Genomic DNA, 23,606 nt, shown 5'->3' with positions numbered 1-23,606 from the left:
ATCATTCTATGAATCAGAGAACCTCATACTAAACTGAATAACTTTTACTTAACTTATTTAAATATAAGTCTTTGCTTCATTTGGATTTGTTATCTCATACCCATCATTTAGGGCAGCACTCCAACTCATCATCCAACCCAGTCGTGACCATGACTTGTCCTGTTCATGAGACACAAACCTTCTACCATGTCAAATTCTTATTCTACATTGTGGAAATTCTTTCAACCCTCTACTTTAAAAAAAGGAAAAATTGCTGAAATGAAGGTAAGCTATGGAGCTTGCACAGCAGGAAAGTGAATTTCATATATGCACAGAGAATCTTTGTGAGAAGACTATTTTTAGGTGAGCTGTACACAAAGACCAATCCTGAGGGTTTGGAAAAATTAGCATCCTTGAATTTTGCAGGAGCTATTTTTAAGCTTAGCTTGGCTAGTCCTGAAAACCAGAAGCAGCTCATGACTAGACTTTTCTCTGTGACAGGAAGGAGCTTGCACACCACACGTGGCTAATCTGAACGAGCTGCATTGAGGTCACCTCACAGTCCTCATTCTGTGTTGTGTGAAATTGCCAAGATGATACATCTTCCTTTTTAAAAGAAAAATAGGTACTTGGTGTATGGATGTGTTTTGTGGTTTGTTTGTTTCTTTGGATGGTTGGTTGGTTGGTTGGGTTTTTAACATCTTTTTTGCATAATAGATTGTTTACTTATTATCTAATTTTACCAAAACACTTATGTCAGATCTCCTGGTATAAATGGAGGAAGTCAGCTGAAAAACTACAGTAGGAATAAACACAAACTCAAATTAAATATAACTCATCACAAGAACAGGCAGGAGGAGCACATCTGGTAGGATTTTAAGGCTATTTTTTCGTTTCAAACACAAATGACCTCTAGTACACTGATATTTAATTACAACTATTTAGTCTGATTTGGTAAGCCTAAAAGACTATTTTGTTTCTTTTCTGCGTGGGGGGAGGCGAAAAGAAGTAATCATCTGCAAGGATATAATAATTTAAGGTTGCATCCCTACCAATATCGGATTTTAAATCTGCAGATGTTTGAAAAAGATTTTAAAGTCAAATAAGGTAGAAGATTAGGAGCTCTTTTCTCCCAGGGAATTTCACATGCTTGAAGAACAGCAATTGCTTTGTCTTCTGCTGAAATGCCACTCTCTCTGGGGTAAAGAGAAGCAGCTGTGTAATAACACATAGTGATGCCACACAGGAACTTGACAGGAAAGGAAAAATTGCACGTGAAAGCAGAGCAGCACCAGGAACTTCGCTAGACAAAACGTGCAGTCATTACCCTTTCAGATTTTTGGGACAGAGATGGAAATTAGGCTTCCTGTAGCACAGGGCCCTTAAACACTCCTCTGTGGCAAAGTCTGAAGGCTGATATCTTATTTGAAGCCTGGCAACCACCACCTCACAGGGCCCTTTGCTCTGATGCTGCTGCTGCTGCTGCAAGTGCTGTTCTCATGTCACAGCAGCAGATACAAATTCACTCACGAGCAATCTCTTGGTTACAGACAGAGTTTGCTGGTGTAAATAACTTTGGCTGGTTTCAAAAGGGGTGGGGGAAAACAAGTAAAGAAAAAAGGAAGAAAAAATACAGAAAAAAACACCCTGAAAAAATGGAAAGGCAGCAATCCAAATATGAGTCAAAAGCTCTACCACCTACTGAGTCAACAGGAAACTGAAATGAGATAATAAATACCTGGCTCTGGATGAATATTAGATGTGCATCAATGTGCTTTACTCACTCATTAAAGGGGGAAGTGCAGATGAAAATTACACTTTTGCTGGATATCTAAGAGACAAATAACAAGCTTCACCAGAGGCTTAGGAGGTGGAGATGGATTTACCCATAAAAGAATTTTGCTACACCTAATTAAAGCATTTGTAAATGTAAAAGGCACCCAGAGAAAGAGCACTGAGGCAGTTCTTGTGGGGCTCTCAAATCAGTGCTCTAATCAGGAGGAGAGGAGGTGATCTGATAGATCATCAGAGTTTGGCACAAATAACCTTTGCCTGAGCAGCCTGGGTGGGAGGATTGTGGCACACTGAAACTCACCTACAGGCCTGGGCAGGGGAGCAAGAATCGTTGAAACGTGAAGGTTGGAAAATTGAGGCCAAACATTCACCCGGCACTGCCAGGTCCAGAACCAAACCATGTCCCCACGGTGACACATTTTCTGAGCACCTCCAAGGACACGGATTCCATCATTTCCCTGCGCAGACTGTTCCATGCTTGACCACCAGGGAAGAAATTTTCCTAATATGCACTTAAGGTTTAAGTGAAGGACGGAGACACAGCTGAGCCAATGCTGTCAAGTCCCACTGGGGACCTGATCTGTACCCAAAAAACCCTCAACCATTTCCAGCAATTTGTGAGTCAGTTCTGCTCTTCCCATTCACTGCAGATGGACACAGGGTCCAGCAACCCAAACAAATGAGGCATTCAAACCATCAATCTGGAAATTTCCGTGGTAAGCAGTGCTTATCAACCTCAATTAACACTGTGATGGTGATTGCTGAGTGACCACTCCCTACCCACATCTCCACACACAAATGAGATTTTCATTTTATTTTCTTCCCTGACCATTTAGGAAGAAGACTAAAAGAGTAGTTTAATGAGCAAGAAATTAAATGAAATCTTGTGATTTCAATGAAGATCAATTGGGCAAGGTTTGGGCCATTTCTGTGAATTTCATATCATTTCTTTCTTGTTTCTGAGATTTTTTTATGAATTATCTCTTATCCTTTTGGAGCATTTAATTTCTTCAATTACTACTCCTGTCTTTTTGTTTAACTTTGTTGCCTGATTTTGGGAATTCAGTGGGAATAATTTTGGCAAGTTTTTGTCCTTTTCACTGCTTTTCATTTTGTCTCAGTCCTTTTGTTGCAGTCACTCCATTTGCTTTTTTTTCTCCAATTGCATTTGATTTGATCATATCTTTTTTTCCAGAGTCTTTATTCTACTTTTCTTTTCTTTTTTTTTTTAATATTTCTATTCCTTTCAGCCCTGATTTGCAAATATGTACCTTATTAAAAACTTTTGAAATTTGCCTAAAGGTCAGCAACTTGTGTTCTGATCATGAGCTGTCTAAATCAAAGCTGTAAATCTTTCCAGCCTGTCTCCATTCTAACTAAATATAGTGCGGCCAGGGAATTAAAATTCTGATTTTTCTTTTGAAATATACTGATACATCATGAGGCATATCCTAATTTTTAATTTTGGGCTTTTTAAATTTTAATGTGTCTTACATGGAGCTAGTAGGAAAAAGACATTCACAGATAAATGTACTAATGCAGAGTTGTGTTCTGCTCACTAGACCTGAAATACTCACTAGGTGCTGAGAAGAAAATAAATAATATATTGCAGTCTGCTAGATATTCTGATGCTTTAATACTGAGAAGCTCCCTGAAAAATAATTGCCTGCATATATTATGAAAATTCTGCCTTGTTCTCTAGATGTACCTGTAGTAGAACAAAAGATCTGCAGGGATAATTAATCTGTAGCACTGTTCCTCAAGCACCATCTGATTAACAGCATTTCCACTTGCACAGGCCTTCACTGGAATGAGCAGAAGAAGGTTTCAGCAGTGAAGGACAATAACAGGACTGGTGGGGAAGTAGCACAAGGAAATAAACACATTCCTGATGACATATGCTGATCACTGTAAACTTATTTTTAATCAGCTCACCTAAAGTCTGAGTTTGCACAGTACAGAAGACAGAGCAGGGAGCACCAACTTAATATTTAGTGTGTTTATTAATTATTAATTTTTTTTAAATTCTGTTAACAACTGCAATTATTTCAAAAGCCATTTCCCTGAGTCAGTAAGGAGGTGTGAGATAACCTGAGGCACCAAATGAGGCTCTTGGCCTAGGAGCAGAGTTCCTGATGTTTCCCAGTGTAACCAAATCCCACCTGGCACTGCTCCCCCCTGTCTTCAAAGGCTTTATACCACAACTGTCTATAAAGGAGCCTAGAACAGCTACAGGCCAGCCTTAGGGTCACATTATCTGGGTCTGACACCCCTGAAACACATAAACCTCAATAGACACCAACGCTGTGCAGATGCTTCCAAACTATTGAAGAAAAGCTGTAATGGTCCTAAGGCCTGCTGGGTGAGGGAGAAGTAAAGATTTGCAAACATCTTTATTTACCTTGATGGATTTGAGAAGAAAAAGTAACAGCAGGAAAGCATGCAGAGTATTTTTAACCTCCTTCTCATGTATTTTTTTTTTTACAGAAGCAGAAGAAGGAAGGACCTGTGTCAGTTTGGACTCCTCTCAAGTACCTACATTTGGGTGTTGGGTAAATGCTGACTAAAACACTGACCTGAAAGAAAGACATCCTTTCAAAAGACACAATTTTTGAAAAAAAATTATGAAAAAAATTATTTTAAAATTAAACAATAACTCTGTTCCCCATCCTTTTTCTTCTGCAGACCCATGTTTTTCTAGGAAAATTTAAACTTCCAAGGAATATTTCACCAATGCTAAACTTCAGGCTTGCTTCAGCTCTTCCTCTGTATAGTGCAAAAATTATCTACCTGCATCACCACTCCCTTAACAGAACAGTGTTTGAAAGTTAGTGAATTCCTTAAGTGTTATGAGCCACAGAGGCATAAAGTTTTAGATTTTCATTAGCAGAAGTGCTGCATATTTTCTGTTTCCTAGTTAAAAGATACCCTGCACATATTCCAAAGGATGGATAAGGTTATTTAAACTGCTTTGGATAACTGGATAAGTACACTGGAGGTTTTTATTTTCCTTCTGTGTAACATCTAATGGTTATTAGTGTGGACTGGATACTAATATTTCAAACACTAGACTGAAAGAGGAAAACTTTTACTTCACATTGTTCTAAGTATTTATGCACAGAAATTCACCTGTTTTTTCTGGTCTCGAGGCTTTCCTTCAGATTTTAAAGCTTTCTCTTAAACAGTGACTAACATCTACAGCATAACCATAAATTCATAGAATCACTGAATATCCACAGCTGGAAGAGAATCACAAGGATCACTGAAGTCCAGCTCCTGTCCCTGCACAGGTTAGCCCCAAGAATACAGATTCAGAAATTCAGAGAATATCCTGAATTGTAAGAGAAATTCCCTCTTGTACAAGTCCTCTCAGCCAATATTCTACCTAATCCTGAAATTTTAGATGCTTACAACCAAAAGCATGTGGCTGTGCTTAACAGAATTTGTTTATTTGGAAACAAATACTGAGCATGAAAACCTCCTGATCAATGCATAAACTAAGAAGGTTGATAGAGAAATATTTGGAGCAGAAGCCATCAAAAAAGAGTCTGCCTTTCTTTCCTCCTTGCTGTTGTTTTAAAGGTAGCAGCAAAGGCGGTTTTGGAACAGAAATATGAGTGAGATTCATCATTCTTTACTTCAGACATCTAAGGTTTAAACATCCAGATTAGTTTAATCACACACATGAGTCAAGGGGGAAGAGCCAAGTGCTTTCAGAGGGTGTCAGCCCCCTAAGCTCAATCCATTTTTCTCTCAAAAAGCTGATTTATCCTTTGAGATTGTTTCTCTTGGTCAATGATAAGGGGAGCCTGGGCAAACAGTCAAGAGTTTGTCATCTAATTTGTACATACATAAGTCAGAAATAAAAAAATTCAGCCTATTTCTTTAACAAAATTAAGAGCCTTCTGTTAATTCAAAAGGTAGATAGTGTAATTTAAAAAGTGTGAGGTTGTGAGGTTACCACAGCAATACCCAGAACTTCTAGGTGCAGCCTGCACGAGGAACAAGAGCTGTGTTGGTGTGTCACATCAGGAAATACCAACTGATCTCCCCTTCAGTTTGCAAAGACAGTAGGATGTGCAGTACACAGATCACATAGACAGAAATGGAGAATTCATCCCTGTGAGTAAAAGGAATTTTGATAATCTTAACTCTCACATATTACTCTGAAAATCAGTTAAAGAAAATAACAGTGAGAATTATTATACAATAATCATTGATCCATGACTCAGGCTCAGACACAGTTATGAGATCATCCAATCTCGCTGCTACGCAGGAAAACAAAGAGAAGCCCATTCCTTTCATGTAGCTTGCTGCTGTGGTTAATCACTCTCATTTGAGCCTAATTTCCTATTTAAGACTGCAGGGTTTTTACTCAGCATTAGTTCTTATTTTTTTCGCTACTAGATTAGAGTAATTTAGTACTTGTTATTTTCTCCCTGTGCGAGCAATTATAAACCATAATCAAGCTTTTTAAGTCTCTCACAGTAAGATATCACCTTCCGTCCTTTGAATTATTCTTCTGAAGAGCCCTTACCAAAAGCGTTAAATTATGTACACATGCCTATAAATATTATTCAGTACACAAAGTGACCTTTCAAAGGAATATTGATTGTGGCATTTACAAAAGTTATATGCTTATATCTTTGAAGTGTATCACTAAAAATTTGTGCTGCTGTTCCTTCTAGGTGAGAAATTTCAATGCCAGACCAGTTACATATAGGCAGAAAAATTAAAAAGAAGTTAGCTATCCCAGGCCATAACTGTGACCTGTGTTTATCTTGCTCCATTGGTATGATATATCACTTCAACTTCCTTACATCAAATACCTTTAAACTGAGAGTGAGCTTCAGGGAAAAATAGATGGAATAACCTAAACAGGAAAAAAAAAAAAAAAAAAAAAAAAAGAAGAAGAAAAAAGCATATTAGCAGCTATTGCATGGCTTCCCAAGCTAATTTAGGGAAGATATGTTCTGGAACGTGGTGATTTTCCTCTTCAATTCCAGATTTTGAAATCCAAGTTGTCTTTTAGTATTTAGGCTTCTTTTTAACAACTTCTCAGTTTTTAATATGTTTGTATTATTTTTTACATTTTCATTTCCTCAAGCCTGTAATGAGTGTAATAAGGTAAATGCATTCATGGTCACCACCATCAAACACTCCACAAAACTTTGCCACTATCCCTTATGCATTCATCCTGTAGCTTGTTCAGGAAAATTGCTTGAGGATCAGCTCTGCTTTCTTGACTTATTAATTCTGTCAGTCTTGGAATGATCCTATTTCTGATGTCAAAAAAAAAATATAGTCTTAAAATGAATAATGAAAAAACCACACACACTTTTCTTATTAGTAAGCTGTATGAGAAAATCATTACTGGAGTATTTTAAATATCTAAGGGAATTTTCTATTCAAACCATTTGAAGTTAGAGCCTCAAGTGCTGTAAAATAATGAAACTGTGCATGGTATATGCTCTAATTTTGAATTTTGAATGCAGGTTTGTTCTGTCTTAGTCGTCGCTTATAATTGAGATTGGCTCAGTTGGTCAGAGCACCTTGGTGCTGGTAACCCCCCAAGGTTGTGGGGTCAGTCCCTGTAATTGCTGGACCTGATGATCCTTGTGGGTCCCTTCCAACTCTCTTTCTGTGAATCTGTAAACTTCTACTAAAAAGATTAATGTCAACTTTCACATGTGGATAATTCAGATAATCCACATTAGTCAGATGATTTCCAGTATGCGGACAGGCAGAAGTCTGTTCTCACTTGACTTCCAACTGTAATTAACAATCCTGAAAGGTCCATCGAATTTTCTAAATAGTAAATATTTATATTGTAACATAAATGTTGCAAAATGGTTTAGCAAAAGCCCAGTCCATGAATGCAGGTTTAGGAGTCTCACTATCTGAAGCAAGATCATCTTCATCCATGGATTTCTGAACTGATAGTTGCACTATCAGAAGAATTAACTCAAGGAAAATCTATTTTCCTTTTTTTTTTCCTTTTTTTTTTTTTAATATCATAATAATAGTAGTTAATTCTGAGATGGAGTCTACATATCTTCTTTCAGTAAGAAAGACAACAGCTATCTCCACACTAAGAAATTTCAACTTTTAACAGAAAACAAAAAAAACAAGGCAGGTATTCAAATGAATAAAAAGTGTTTCATCCTCCTGAGATGTTTAGGACATCAGGATCTTTGTGTTGATCTTCATAAAGAGATCAACAGCAAGAGCACAAGTTACCACCACTCTTTTGCCACTGAAGACAAAAAAATTGAGTTCCTGGGTTACTGCTTGAGTAAGCATTTGGAACAGTTTTCTGTGTTTTGTCTAAGGGAGAAAAAATCACTCTCTGGAGGTCAGAAAAAAAGCCACAACTTCCCATTAACTTCACAAAGGTGCTGGAATTTCACTTCGGTTGAAAACTGTAATTTTATTCTACTTTTCAGTAGGAACATAAAGATAAAATTATTTATGCTATTTCATGCCAAATGGTTCTAAGCATAAAGAAGGGGTTTAGTATTTAGCTTTGCAAAAGCAGAAACTATATTCCAAGGACTGATTTATATTTGATTTTTCTCTGCATAATAAGATCAGAATCTTGTTTAGTCAGGATTTCTGGCTCAGTGGCTATCTTGAAAGAAAATGAGTTTCTTTGATTACTGGATATATAGATTCCTGATAAATTTTGCCATAAACCTTTACTAAATTATTTTAATTTCATATTTGTCAAGTACATCTTTGACCAAAAAGTGAAAGTGTCCATTAAGCCTATTTCTTAATGTCCTACTTTTAAGTGTTCACATCTCACACTTTTTAAATACCTTCCCACTGATGGGAAAAACGACCTAAAAAAAAGAACTATGCAGCAAAGCAGCTTTATTTTGGCCCCTGGCTACAGCTTAAACATCTTTAAAATCCAGGTTTGCCAGAGATGTTCTCTTGACTTGCAGTCATGTGGAAAGCCTGCCTGAAGACAAGGGTCAATGCACAATGAAGTATCTGAGGCTGCACAAACATTTATCTTCACAATGTCTGCTTTAATACTAAATACCTTCAATAATTTCCATTACCAAAGGGGTTTTTCTCCCCATTAAACAAATGCAGCTGTCTCAGACAAAACTGCTGAGCTTGTGAAAGTAATTCTCAGCCCCTTCATCCAATTAGTCTTTTTCATAAAGTTATAAAGTCAAAGATATTTGGATTCTTGGTGTGTATTTACTTCAGCTGCCAGCAATGCTGGTGTTCTTGGACATTGGCAACGCGGAAATTCTTCTACAAATTTGCCCTTTTAGCACACTTTTGTGATCTTACTACAGAAATCCAATTATAATAGCCAAAATAGTTTTAAAAAGATTGCAAAATTCTGTGTGGGGAAATTGGAGCAGAATCACTCAAGAACAGATTTGATTTTATTTATACCAAATCATTATATATTCATTTTAAGTCGAGCTTTGCATTCTGATCTTTAAATTTTCAGTTCCTTTGTTTAAGTTTTCACTTCCTTCAGAAGTATAAAGTTCCAGCATGAAATTTATGTTCTTCAACATCACTTGGAAAGATGTCTGACCTCAAACTATGTTCTAATTCATAGTCACGGAACAAAGATCTTTTCATAGATTTATTGTACCTCACAGGTGGGGTCATCTCCAGCAGAGGAGACGCAGTGGGACAGGCTGTGATGCAGACTGGACAACTCATTTGAAGTAGCAGGCTCACATCCTTCCTCAAAACCTTTGCAGTAAATTGATGTCCCCTCTGGGAACAGAGCATCAGGACTGTCCCACAGTGAAACATCTGAGGCAGCACAAGGCTGCATGTGTGCTCCTGCAGTGAGCGACAAATGAGAACCAGATTTCACTCAAAACACAATCACAAAAACTTGTATTTTTACCTAATGATGATAAAACCCGGCAGAAATGGACCCACAGAATCAGAGAATGGTTAAGGACAGCCAGTCCTTAAACTCTCAGTGAAACAAAGCAAAGCAGCTGTAACCCCAACAGCTGGACGGCCACGGGCAGCTCACTTTGACCAGACCCCAGTGACTCCTCTTAGGCCTCTCAGCAATCAGACAAGACCCCAGGAAAGCCACATTTTCTAGACAGCCCTGACAGTCACATAAGTCCAGCCAAAAATACTTTAGTATTGTCCTTAAACAGCCCATGACTCCAGAGTGGAAGGTGATACTGCACTCCCTGAGTAGTTCACAGCACTCCTCAAATGAGCTTGTGCTGGCAATCCTGGTGTCCAAATTACAGAAAGTGCAATTGCATTCTGCTTATCTAAATTCCCCACACAGTATCTATATAAAGTTTTTATACTTGGCCTGCATTTAAAATGTCAGGTGCTGTTCCACACCAGAGGCTCCTGCCTGTCAGTCTGAAGGAATCATTATTATACATCTCTTGTGCTCATTCAAAGAAGTTTTTTTTCTTGATTTTGCTTTCACTTATTTAAATAATTACTATTCCTGGCTGTAGAAAATAGTTTAGAAATGCAGTTTTAGCACAGTGAGAGATGAAGTCAGGGAAAACCTCTCCAGATGGCAAGATTAACTGACAAAATCACCTTAAATATTCAGAGGTTAAACATACAGACTTTAATGGTCAGTTTACTAAGTCTATTAAAAACTGCCTTACTCAAGATAATTTGATTGGTGCCACAGTTCATAGGAAATCTTATTTTTATCCACAACCCCACATCTTCAAAGCTATTTTTCAGTAGTCAGTATATGGAATTAGAAGTTATGAGAACCTGTTGAAGAGGCAGCATTTTGGTGTGAAACTGTAAAGTGGTATTGTTTATGTTCAAGCCAGTAACAACACAGACCCAAATTATACTTTAGTTGGCAATAAATTGAGATTCAGTAAAGAAAAATGCATCTGATGGAACCATAATTGATGAATGGGGCATATGTGCTCTGCAAGCAGTATTTGTGAAAAAGAACAGAAGGAAATAAATTATCAGAACTTTATTTCTGTTACAAATTATCACAATCACAATTAATATAAAACAGAAAGCACTGAGGAAACATGACTGTTGGATACAAGATTTATCAAGGTGTAAAAGCCTCATCCAAGACTACTACTAGAAAACCTGTGACTGTGTATTAGAGAAAAGATTCCTATGCATCAAACACCAAGTGAAAGAGAATAAGCAGCATAGTATAATTTACAGGGATTAAGCACCTTTTTATACAAGTTTTTGAAGGAAATGGAAGTTGGAGCATTATTTCTACCCAAGAATCTTGTCTGGAGAAGACTTGTTTACAATTAACTATTAAAAAAGCTTCAGCAGAAAACACCAATCTTCTTTTTAACTTATCCATGTTGTTCCTACATTAGACAAGCTATTTCCAGAAGCATTTAAGTTCTAGTCATGAGACTTCACACACTCTCTCACACTTGCTGCATAAGGCTAAAAAGATTCACTAAAGAAAAGGAGGTGGCATTATTGCTTTGTAACAGGAACTTAGAAATTCTTTATTGAGCTCCAAATAAAACATTGTTGCATCACTATACAATTAAGAGTTTCAATATACAATTATTTTTGAAAAGTGTATGCTGTTATACACTTTAAGGCTTTCATACAAGAAATGCTGAGCAGGATTTTCATACTCTGTCTTGTCAGTGTCTGAGCATATGGGTACAGTGCTCTAAGCAGTCCATAATTAACATGGCAGAAGTTCCTGAAAAAGAGCAAAATACACTTTATTTGTATATATCTTGAGACTAGAGATCACATATTCTCTGAAGCCTGACAGAGTGCAACTAGAGGAATCAGACCATTCTGCATATAATAAATGTATGGGGATCTAGGCAAGCATTGCAGAAACTGCTATCATTGAAATTCAGTGGAAATTTTATAAGAAGATTCAATAAAGGCAAATTATTGATATTATGACCATTAACACAACTTTTTTGGCCAGTAACATACAGTAACAGGCCAGCGTCAGAATGCAAAACTCTAGTAGAATGAAAACACACCTTTAAGTTTGTCACAATGGAAAAAAGGCTGCCTTCTACACTGGTTTTCTTTCATGTAGAGACCTTTTAAATTATTTTCCCTTCTGCTCAAAATCAAATTGATTTAATTTAACAGATTACTCCACAGAAAAAAAATACCCACAAAAAAAAATGCAATAGCAGAACAATGTTTGTGCATGTTATTTGAGGAAATGCCAAGATAAGCTTTGCACTGCAAAAATATAGTTTTGAAGAATATCCAATACCACTTGTTTGAACTGAAGTACTTTATTGTGCACACACAGAACATGAGAATTGATACATTTTTTTTTTTTGAAGAGGCATGGAAACCCATTTTCTTAGGAGAAATAAGATGTAGAGCATTGGAAGAAGGAAGACTTCATTCACATGGTAATCATTCAATGGTGCACTTAGGGCATCTATTTTCAGGGAGACACTTTTTTCCGCCCTGAAGGGAACCTAAAATAATTTAAGGCTCTCTAGGACTTCAGGGCAGAGTAGCAGAGAAGTGGAAGAAATCACACATGCAGATTACACATTCATCCTCCATACTGGAGGCAATAAGAAAATATTGCATTAAATAAAAGAGTTAGATAAACAATACAGAACACTGAATCCACTTCTGACTCACTCATTTATCTACTAGCCATCATTGCTACTAAGTATTTTAGTTTCAACCCCTGAAGTTTCCTTCTGTTTATTTAAAATAATACATGATGTTTGCAGCTGAACACTTCCTATGTAATTCATCATATTATGTGATTTAAGATGTGACCAGAAGGAGAGACTGTGCCAATTTTTATAAATATTCTTAAAAGATATTTATATATTCAGTTTTTCCATAGGAATTCTAGCAGCTGGTATTAAATCTTTCCCCTCTGAGCCCCAAAGGGGAGAAATCTTCTTCAAGCTCTGCTACTCTTAGAGTCCTTTGATTTAAGCCCTTAAAACACTCAAAACAGTTCTAAAGCCATTTTGTATGTACAAAAGGTTCCTTTAGCCTGTGACAGCAGCCTCTTAAATTTACTGCAGTACACAGAGGCAGTGCAACTTATGCAATATTTCACAGTATAAAGCTCTGTTTATCTGAGCCTTGTCAACTAAAAACACTGAGATCATGAGGTTAGCAGGAAGAATTACCAGTCCAAGTAGAAAAAAATCTGTTTTATTTAAAATATACACCATCTGAGCATAAATGCAGTTAAATTATTTCTTACTTTATATACTGAATTGACCAGAAACAGTAGAGCCAGCTATTCTTCAGCTAATGTTTCTTAATGGATTTGTTCTCCTTCAATTAATGCCAGAAACCAGTCTGCTATTTGTGCAGAAATGCCTGCTTTGAAAATCAGTTTACAAAATGTATTTTTCAGATTTTAGACATGTTTGTTGACCAGATTAGAGTTTTAAATTCCTATTTGAAAACGACAAGCATCAAATTACATTTGGTTTCTTCAGCTTCCCCTGTCCAATCAAAGACTTAATTGTCTGAGATGCTGCCAAAGCTGTGCACACCCCTCAATAAACTGCCAGGGGAGTGTCCACACACTGCGACAGCTTAAGGTCCTGATTAATGGAAGTTTAAAACTATTACTTTTCCTACCAGGACTGAACTCAGACAGTGACACACAACTTAAAGCTTTGTGCAGAATTAAGAACCTGATGAAAAGCTCAATTTTCCATCTAATAATTTCGGAGATGAGCAAAGATACCTACCAAAGCATCAGAAGATTAGGGTTTTTGTTCTCTTGGCTGTCCAAGGAAGTGAGTTTCCTGACAAGAGAGAAACAAAAAAAGATGTTTTTACTAAATTTCAAAGAATTTGAAATAAAAACTAAAGAAAACAATGTAAATCAAACTGTAATTAATAGAAACAATGCTTAAAAAAAAGGCTTTAGATAACATTTGCAATGTTTAAGTTACTAGAATTTATGGAAAAAGAATATATTACAAACTATTGGTTATGAGGTTTTACAGTTGTTTAATAGGGAATAGTTTGTCCAAATTTAACTAGCTAAGCTAAGGCTTTTTAGATGACTAACACAAACTAAACGTTTTAAAAGGAGAATTTAGGTGTCCTCACAAGTCTTTCCTACATTCTAAAAGGAAACTTTCTAAGTTGTAGCCTCCCTGTTTTTATTGGTTATATTAAGATAACTTAAGTGAGATTAAAATCTTATTTGATTTATTTACCTTTGCAAATGAAGACCGTTTTAAGGGTTACACATCCTCTGCCTCTGACGAAAGCGACCTCAATTAGTCAAGTCAGAAAGTCTTTAAAAGCTTTGTGTTTATTGCTTCCAGCACGGAGCGAGGTGGTCATTAAGGTACCAAAATTCTCATAAAAATTCCAAAGTTGCACTAGTGAAAAAATGCTCAACAAGGTGAAAACTAGTCACATCTTTTTCCAGAAAATTCATTAGCTATTTTAAACCATTTTTAAACAAAAGTATTTTGATTTAATGTGGCACTCAAGCAGATCCATACCATTTGGATATTTTAAACAGCATTTATATCTACTGTGAGTATATAGAGAGATACATTTAGGTTTAAACCATTTGGTTTTAAAAGAAGTTGCACAATGTTTAATATGAGCCTTTTATGCTGATCACTGTTAAACACTTCTCCCTGTTTACTACTATTTATGAAGTTTTATTATAAGATAAAGCATAAAATTAATCTCACACACACTGATTTTCTTTCAAAAGTTTATTTAGTATCAAGCAAGGGTAAAACTTTGCTTAACACTACAGAACATTTCAAGACTTGAGTTACAAAATACCACATTATTCGCATTTGTAGTTTGCTTCCCTTTTTACGCATGTTTGCAAAGAGAAAATCTAGCAAATGGCTGAAAATAAAAGCTAAAAACTAAATTGTTGAAAACCTTTAAAATAAAAGGTTACACTTATGTTAAAAAGAATGGACTAACGTATTTAGTAAACCTATTTTTTGTTTAACACTAGTTAATCAAAGGTTATTTTTTTGATCACCTATTTTTTCAAACACAGTTTGGAAATAACAAAGTTCCTTGTTTTACATATCTTTCTGTCCAGGTTGTTCTTTCAACAAAATGTTTAAAGTTCAGTCCATCCATTCAGAATTTTATGCACTTTGAGTTAATAAAAAGGGATTGTTCATAGAAAAAATTACTTTGAACAGTATACAGGACTGGTGGAGATTGGATATTTCACAACATCAGACAGTACAATCAGTATCTGGCATATGGCTGGTCTCTGTAGACTCCTTTTGTTGTCCTTGCAGAAGGTGTCTTGTGTCGTGAGTTGGTCCATTCTTCTTGCCCTACAAGGAAAAGAAAATATGGTCAGAGCCCTTCCAACATTCTCAGATGCTGAGTGTAATTTTTCTTATCTGAGAATCAAACAGCCACATTCTGTTGACAGGAATCAAGGTGTACAAGTCTAACACTTGAAACAAGAAATCTGGGTACAGCACATCTATCTGAGCTATCCCACAGTGATTCCTCAGCACACAGGAGCAGGGAACATGAGAGGATAATGGCCAAAATATCTACAGCTGTGGAAATTCAGCTGGACCTGCTTGTTGCAAATGCACAGAAACGTCAGCTCCTGTAGCAGACACACCAATAATTGCAATGGGATGAAATGAATGCAAGGTATGAATTATGTATAAGGAAATAACCTGCCCTCAGAAATAAGTTTCTCTGCATCAGTGCCAATTTAGGCCTAATTCAAACATGCAAACCAAGCCCCAAGTATCACTACAAACACCTGTGGCTTTTAACATGCCAGGGACAATATTCCATTTCTCTAGAGGCAAACATAGACATCCTCTGAAATGCAAGAAATAGGAAGGCAGATTAAAAAAAAAAAAATTAAAAGGACAAGTAACACTGGTTGCTTGAATTCTGGCTATAAAATAAGTTTGTAAAATAAAACTTGTGCTGTATTTAATGATTCATAATCCTACCACCTTTTAATGGTAATAAATATTTTTAAAAAGTAGCACAAAATATTATCTTAAATGAGAGTCAGACCTACTATGTCAGGCAGTTGCAAAAGGGAAAACATGGAATTAGAGTATAAGGAAACAGTACTTAGCTACACTTTAATGATGTATACAAATCAGAGTACTATGTCACATCTGCAAGAACAAAAATGAAAAAGCAGCACTAAAGAAAATCCCCCAAAGAAAACATACATTAAAGCACTGTATGTGTTTCCCTATTTATTTTTGCTGAACTGCCCTGCCCTAAACAGACTGGTGTTCCAGTGAACCCAATGCAATCCAGAAACTAAAGGCAGAATCCAAATGTATGGCAGAATAAACAGAGACATCACTTGGTCTTAAAAAAAAAAAAAAAAAGGCAAAAAAAAAAAGAAATCAAAGAACCCCTGCAATCTGAAGGCTGAGGTCACTTGCTCTGACATGAGATATCTGAAATTAGATGACAAGATCCCATATGTCAAGGGTTCAGTTTCACAATCCCTTCGCAGAAGCTTCATCCTAACTGCTATTTAATAATGTAGGTGGCAGGTGGCTGCCTGCAGAGTCCAGGCTATAAATCATACCCAGGTGGTCAGGACATTTGCCTAGGAGGTAAAAAGGACACGTTCAAATTTGGTGTAAGGCTGAAAGAATTAAACTTTCACCTCAGGCGATTTCCAGGGGCATCTGGTAACAACCTCTTGTGCTTCTTCATCACACAGAAAGCAAGATTTACATTAAAAAAGAAAAAGACCCTGAGCATAGTATTACTGGCAGCTGACTGAGAGGTAGGAATTAAAAATATCCCAGCTTTTAAACAGTGCTGTAAGAACTGATTAAATTACAAGTCTTGGTTACAGTTTTAAGGGAAATACTTGCTCTTTCTCAAGCCGTTGATCAAATCAGCAGAGTAAAGAGTTATCTTACTGTTTCTCAGTTTTCATTTTGGTGCTGTTCAGGGCTCCAAATCCCAAAAATACTGATATTCTTCCTACATCCTCTGGATTGTCACCTCAGTTTCTCAAAGGAAAAGCTGAGATTCCACCTGGGAATCTGAATTTCCTCCCAGCCAGCACTAGACAACTACCTGCTCACTAGGCAGTGTTACTTATTTTGAGGCATCCAATGTTCTTTACATGTAGTGAAGATGGTTATTAATATCTAACTCTGCTTTTAAGGGATATACTTAAGAAATAAAGTGTGTAACTATTTATGTGTGCAAAAACTACAGTGGCCGCAACCTATAATCATTCTTAAAGGTATTTATAGTTTTTCTTTCAACTTGAATAAATACATCACTTAATATTCTGAGTGGCTGTACTTTGATAAATAGAAAACCAATTTTAAATGCAAAAGAAATGTAAAATCCATATTTTCAGCTTTAAATATTGCAATCAATATCTCTCCCCATCAGTCTATCTACATTAAGCTGTTTCACACATTTTTCCCCCATCAATTTTGCATTACTGAAATAGTCTTAGAAATATCAGGTTTATAATGGCAAACAGTTTATTTTAATGTTGAAATTAAGATTTAAGCTATATATCTATCAACACCAACTGGGTGTTGATGATAGTGCTGGGGAACAGAGGAATTTCAAGTGACCTCTTCTTTTGATGAACTTTCTCCTTTAGCAAAAAATTAGTTTAAGCTGGTATATTGGGCAAACTACTGCATTAGGTGCATTTATCACAAATTAGTTAAGGTCATTTTAGTTTCAAGCAGGAAGCATTTCCACATGGAATTAAAGAAATAGACCTTGGAAAATTTCAAGTGGAGCCCCAAAATCATTGAAGCATTCATTACTCAGAATCACATCTTTTACACAGGTTATTAACAACCCTCAAATGTTTGAGATTGAGAGACCTAAATTATATTTCTCTGATCTCTAGTCAGAGACTTAACATTTATCTCTTAATCAAAGGTGCCTTTCAAAATGCTTTATGCTTCTAACCTGTAACAGATTTCTTTAATTAAACCTGTCACTATCACACTCGTATATTAAAAAAAAAAAAAAAAGAAAAAAAAAGAAAAAATCTTTACAACTGGCATATGTTTTTTTTGCTTCATTAAGCATTGTTTTGTCTCTATTCAGAGTAACCCCTGCCCTCATGTCTATTAGCTTCCTAAAATACTTCCCTAACCTTTACATAATGACTCCCTGCTTGATTTCCCAGGACTGATGCATGAAAATGAATTAAAACAAAAGGACCATACAAGGCTAAACCACACTCAATTAGGCCCTAATTCAGCTGGGAGCTTCAGCAGATTCCTACCTTGTACCAAGTCTCAATGCAAGCTGTGCACGGAGACCACACCACAAGCATTTGCTTTTGGCAGCCAAAAGTTCCTGGAAAAAGGTCCTCCACCCCCATTTTTTTCCTTAAATCTTACTGAATGAGACATGAAAAGGCAGCATGCATCATGATTTACGTTTTATTTTCTCTACATCTTCAGTTTTAGTTTCCCATGACTGCTTTAGCTAACAGACCACAGAGGGCATTTTTCTCAATAAGCACACGCAGAGCTCTGTGACACCTCAGGAATCCCTGAGCAGCCATTGCCTGCTGCAGGACTAAGCATTGCCTCACAGAAATTATCCTTTCATTATGATTTTTTTCTTCCAAGAGTCTGTTGCTGCAGTAATTGAGCTGTAAAGCCACTCACCATAGGAGTCGTAGGTGTCTTCACTCAGTCCGTGGCCATAGTCGTAGTAATCTGCTCCACTGCAGGGCAGGAGGGACATGGAGAGAGCAGGGAAGAAAACATAAGAAGAAATAATTACACATTCTACCTCTGAAAAGAGAGCTTGAAGGATATAGCACATGCCCTAAGAAAGGTAAGTATCCATGTGGCAGTGACAACTGAGGTCCTGGCTGTTTATGGATTAGAAACTGTATTTAATTTCATTCAAGATTTTTTTTTCATCACTTGGCTACTCATCCACATTGTGGGAATTTTCCTTTTAAAATTATAGTTGGGAAAGTTAAAGATCTTACAAGTGTTAATGAAAAAGAAATGGAGATGTAGGTACTGAACCACCTCATTCATCTATACATTCTTTGTCATCACTTACTAGTATTTTGCTTTTATATCTTCAAAGATATGTATCTGATAAGAATGCAATAAAAGGAAAATATTTGGTGATTGGAAGGTTATACAGCTGCTGTGTGTGTACAAGTTCCAGTGTCTTCAAAACAAGACAGCAGAAGACAAATATAAAGGCTATCATTTTAACAGGAAGAAATGACAATAGAAATTATGTTAAAAGATGAAATCTGTAGTTGTTAGGATTTAAAAGTGTGGATGAATACCATAATCATGGCCTAAAACAGTCCTCCCTTTCATAATGGTTTTTATACTTGTATTAAGACCCCTGAATGGAAACTAAAGAATAGCCCTTATTGCACTCCATTATGCTCTTGTATTTCATCCAAGTCTACCCACGTGTAGTCTTTAACACAGTTTGTAGGATATGAAAAACAAGTGCCTAAATAGTTCTTTTCCTTTTCTTTCTAACCACAGCCAGACTCAGGGCTGACACTATTTGGAAAATACTCTATGAGATGATGCTACCAGATCAGTAGACTCTTAAACTTTTTATTTCTCCTAATGGATTTATTCTGTGAGGAAAGACCTTTTCATAGAATCACCTCCTGAGTGAGAAGGAAATCACTAATATATGATCACTAGCAAGTAATTACTAATATTGACAAAATGTTCCTAACATTAGATTGATTGCTAACAAAATAAACACCAGAGTGAAAATAAACAATTTATAGCCTTAACATGAATTAGCAGGTAAAGCATTTATATAAAACAAACAACACATCACAATTACTTCTGAACTGACAAAAGACTGTTGTGCTTGAATTTGTTTGTGTATAATTTTGGTTTCTTTTTTTTCTCCCTTAAACTAAATATTTTAAAACCCTCAAAATAACCAGGCCAGGAAAAAAATACAGTTTTGGTGTGCATATGAATATCTAAAAAGCCTGGATGAGTATTTTTAATTGCTGGTATAATGCTTCCTAAACAAACACTTAACCAACTGAACTACTGAACTTTGAAGATCCACAAAGAATTATCCCTACAAACCCTTTTCTCTATGGTTTCTCAGGTGAGGAGGACCCCAGAATAAGGGTAAAGTTTGAATAAGAAGTATTTTCTCCCTGCAGCAGCCAGTAATAAAAGTCTTTATTCTGACAATGAACAGAAAACTGACATTCACTATCCTTCCACATAGAACTTATTTATTTTAAGACTATGATCGAGTTTAGAAGTCTAAAGCAGCTGAGCTCCATCCCTGTATCTGTCAATCTTGTCAGAATGACTTTGTGGAGTCTCATTTCATAGATCTAATACATTTATTAAACAAAAAAAATGACTCACTTTACAGCACACAAACTGCAAAACAAATAAACATCAGAAAGGAAGGAACCTTTCACTTATACTGAAAGTATATATACAACTCATCTTTATTAACAGACAAACCCTTCAAAATTAATAATCTGTTTGAAAAATACAAAGTACAATGGGAAGGAAACTTGTCCAGTGCAATTCAGCACTCCCTGCTCCTACTGCATTCATGTTTCTATGAATAATGCCAACATTCTCCAGTCAGCTCTGTGTTAAACAAGCCCAAAACTTCAGATAAGAAAACCTCAAGACCCAAAGGAAAGAGTACATACAGATGGTTGTAAGGTCTGGGTGGAGAAAGGAAAAAAAAAAAAAGGAAAAAAAAACCTAATTTGTTAAAAAGTCTGAATAAATATTCCATGATGTTCACAACCAAGACTGATGATAACGATTTTTTTTGAGTTTTTTTAGAATTACAGAAAATTCTAGTACTGTGTATGAACTCACAGCTTATAGAATTGTATTTTGTTTCAAAGGAACTGCCTGCAAAAAGCAAGCTTATTCAAAGCACCCTAAAGCAATACTGTACTTCTAAATTGTACGTTTTAACTCATTAACTGAGATAACTGAGATTGCTGAGGTTATTTCTGCTGCAAAGACTTCAGTACTACATTAAATAATTCTTCCTGTGGACAGAAGATATGATATACATTTTTGCTTTAAAATCATCCTTTACATTTAGACTCTTTTATATATAATTCTCTGACATCTTAGCAGATTCTCTGACTGAAGAATATTAAGCTTTTTATTTCCCTTAATGGGCTTATTCTTCAAGGAAAGGCCTTTTCACAGAATCCCAGAAAGACTTGGGTTGGAAGGGACCACAAACATCACCTAATTCCATTGGCAGGGACACCTTCCACTACCAGGTAGGTCAAGCTGCTCCTCTTCCTTTCATTTTGTCTCATAGAAAAAAAAAAAAAAGTCCACAAACTCAGTTAATTTTCTTCTTTATCCCATGTGACTCCCTCTTTTCACAAAAAAAAAGGAGAAAACATGACATGGATTATTCCCTTCTGAACTCACACAACTAGACATGGACTCTGCTTGGAGTTCTTTTGTTTTCATATGTGAATTGTCTCCATGAAATCACTTTCTTTATTTTCCTCATTTCCTATGCATCTACTTTTTTAGATAAAAAATTGGATTACATGCTATATCCAGCTCAGTCGTCAAGCATCTTCCTAATCATCAAGTAAATGGTACAAGTGCAAACAACACTGGAGTATCAGCTGTGATTCAGATCTTTTGTACACACAGACCTTTTGCTTATATCCCCTCTTTTTAGCTTCTTTTGTATTCCCATTCCAGCATAATGGCTTTGGGCTGACAAGAGAGAAGACAGAGATGGCAAAGAAAAATTGTTTTGATTTTCCATGTCAGCATAAAAACTTGAAACCACTTAATGCTATGGAAGGATTAGAAAACAACAATAAATTTAAGTATGTTGTTTCTAATTGCTGAGGGCTGGGCAGTAATCCGACAATGTTCAGAGGAAGTGTGAAATGAGGCTTAAAGAGTGTAAGTAAGGCCAGGGGAAGAGCCTGTTTTCTGTGTTAAGAGAAAAAGCTTCAGACAGAAAGGAGCAAGCTCAGATCCTAGCACAGCAGTGCTGATGAAACAGAAGTGCTTCTCCATGGCTTTATTTAGTAAAGAGGACTGGGAAGCTTCCTGCCATTTCTCTAGAATCACTGTGAGAAATATCTTAAAATACTTCAATTTAGAGGTATTCAACATAAGCCTTCAAAGGCCCTAAGAAAAATGACCTCAATTTCTCAGGCTTTTCTACTAAGCTGATTTGTTTCTGAAAATATCTTGATGAACCATAATAGACCAAATGTTTACAAAAACCAAATAGGAATAACTGCTCTCAGCATGATGGTGAAGTCTCAAGGAACTTTAGCCTTTATACTTTATTAACTATTAGGTTATTCTGCCTAGGGACATTGGAATATTCTCCTAGGACAAATATCTGCAGTAGTTTCAACCCACTCTCATGGGTCCCACAGTACAAGACAGACATTGAGACACCACAGTGTGTCCATAGAAGGACAGCAGAGCTGGGAAGGGTCTGGAAATTCAGTCCTGTGAAGGCAGCTGAGGGAGATGGGTGAGTTTAGCCATTAGCCTGGAGGTTCAGGGGACACCTTATTGCTCCTGAAAAGAAATTGTTTCCTGGAGAGGTCGGTCTCTTCTCCCAGGCAACTAGAGACAGGATGAGAGGAAATGGCCTCAAGATGTACCAGGGAGACTCAGATTGGACATCAGTTAGAATTGCTTCACTGAAAGGGTGGTCAGGGATTGGAATGAACTGCTGAGGGAGGTGGTGGAGCCACCATCCCTGGAAGTGTTCAAGAAATGTCTGGATGTGGCACTGAGTGCTGTGGTTTAGTTGACATGATGGTGCTTGGTCAAAGATTGGACTTGTCCTGGGAGGTCTTTTCCAACCTTAATGATCCTGTGATTCCATATCAGAAGAGGTCATCAGGCTATTTTTGGGACAAGCCTAAAACAGGCAGATCAACCACACAGTCCAAGTGTACTTCCAAAAATGCACAAAGGTAGTAAAAAAATATTGCACTTAATCAATGAGATTGCCACAGCTCTTTACATTTGATACAGGCATCTTTTAGAATGGGCATTGTGACATTTCTGTGTTTGAAACAGAAGCAGTGTGGCAGGTTTCTGCTTGCTAAGGGAAGATTAAAAGGTCTCTGACTGAAAACTTCTAGTTTACTGGAAAATCTCAGACTTAAGCACTGACAAGCCCGGTTTGAGCACCAAGTGATCTGAAAATTTCTTTGGCTTCTGATGAAAAACAGCCTTTGCCAACAGTTCAGCTTCCAGTAATGCTTATTAGGGAAAACTGACCAAAAAGTTGGGTTTTCCACATGAGTATCAAAAGTAATTTTGATCCCTTTATGCAGAAACCAGGGCAGTTTCAGAAAGTGACAATAAAACCCTTGCAAATACCAAGGTTTTCTTTTGTGCCAAGGGAAGCTCCAGCAAGCACCCATCCTTTGTGCTCCCACCCAGAGTTGCACAGAACAACAAAACAGAAAAAGCAAATGAGGATCTCTCTAGCAAGAGTTCTTATATGATAGACCCTGACTGAAACGATCACATCTGAAGAGAACCCCTCCATAAGGATAAGCCTCTTTCCATCATTCCTTCATGCCCAGCTACTTCTGATAGCAAAAAGCATCTGTCAACAGCAAACAGGAAGAGCATCCATGACAGCAATCACTGCAGTGAAGCTTCTCACCACTCTGTAATGTCTTGCACATTGGGGAGCTGTTCTCAGTGCTCCTGTGGATCACTAGAACACCTTATTCTGGAACCCAGCTTACAGCAGGACAGCAGAAATCCAGAGTATCAAGAGGAGACCCACATCTTTTCTTGCATCTTGTAGACAAATTTTTAGTTAATCCTCAGTTCAGCTGCTACTTAGTAGAGATT

The 23,606-nt window shown here is 36.7% G+C and overlaps 1 protein-coding gene across 2 annotated transcripts in view; it reads right to left on the bottom strand.

Annotated features, from left to right (window-relative positions):
• Nucleotides 1-10,729: 10,729 nt before the first annotated feature.
• The window catches only part of KHDRBS3 (KH RNA binding domain containing, signal transduction associated 3), a 90,636-nt gene continuing 77,759 nt past the window's right edge, over nt 10,730-23,606 (bottom strand). Inside the window, exons 8-11 of one of the 2 annotated variants that reach the window (XM_058038372.1) lie at nt 18,396-18,454; nt 13,953-15,062; nt 13,476-13,532; nt 10,730-11,461 (exon numbers count right to left, since the gene is read on the bottom strand). In XM_058038372.1, the coding sequence (XP_057894355.1) occupies nt 14,971-15,062; nt 18,396-18,454 (151 nt within the window). In that variant the 3' untranslated portion in view covers nt 10,730-11,461; nt 13,476-13,532; nt 13,953-14,970. The remainder of the gene's footprint in view (nt 11,462-13,475; nt 13,533-13,952; nt 15,063-18,395; nt 18,455-23,606) is intronic. The other variant, XM_058038456.1, reaches the window with a different exon arrangement.

This window comes from Melospiza georgiana, chromosome 1 (assembly GCF_028018845.1).
Source record: "Melospiza georgiana isolate bMelGeo1 chromosome 1, bMelGeo1.pri, whole genome shotgun sequence".
Taxonomy (NCBI): domain Eukaryota; kingdom Metazoa; phylum Chordata; class Aves; order Passeriformes; family Passerellidae; genus Melospiza; species Melospiza georgiana.
This window is presented reverse-complemented; position numbering and strand designations above follow the sequence as displayed.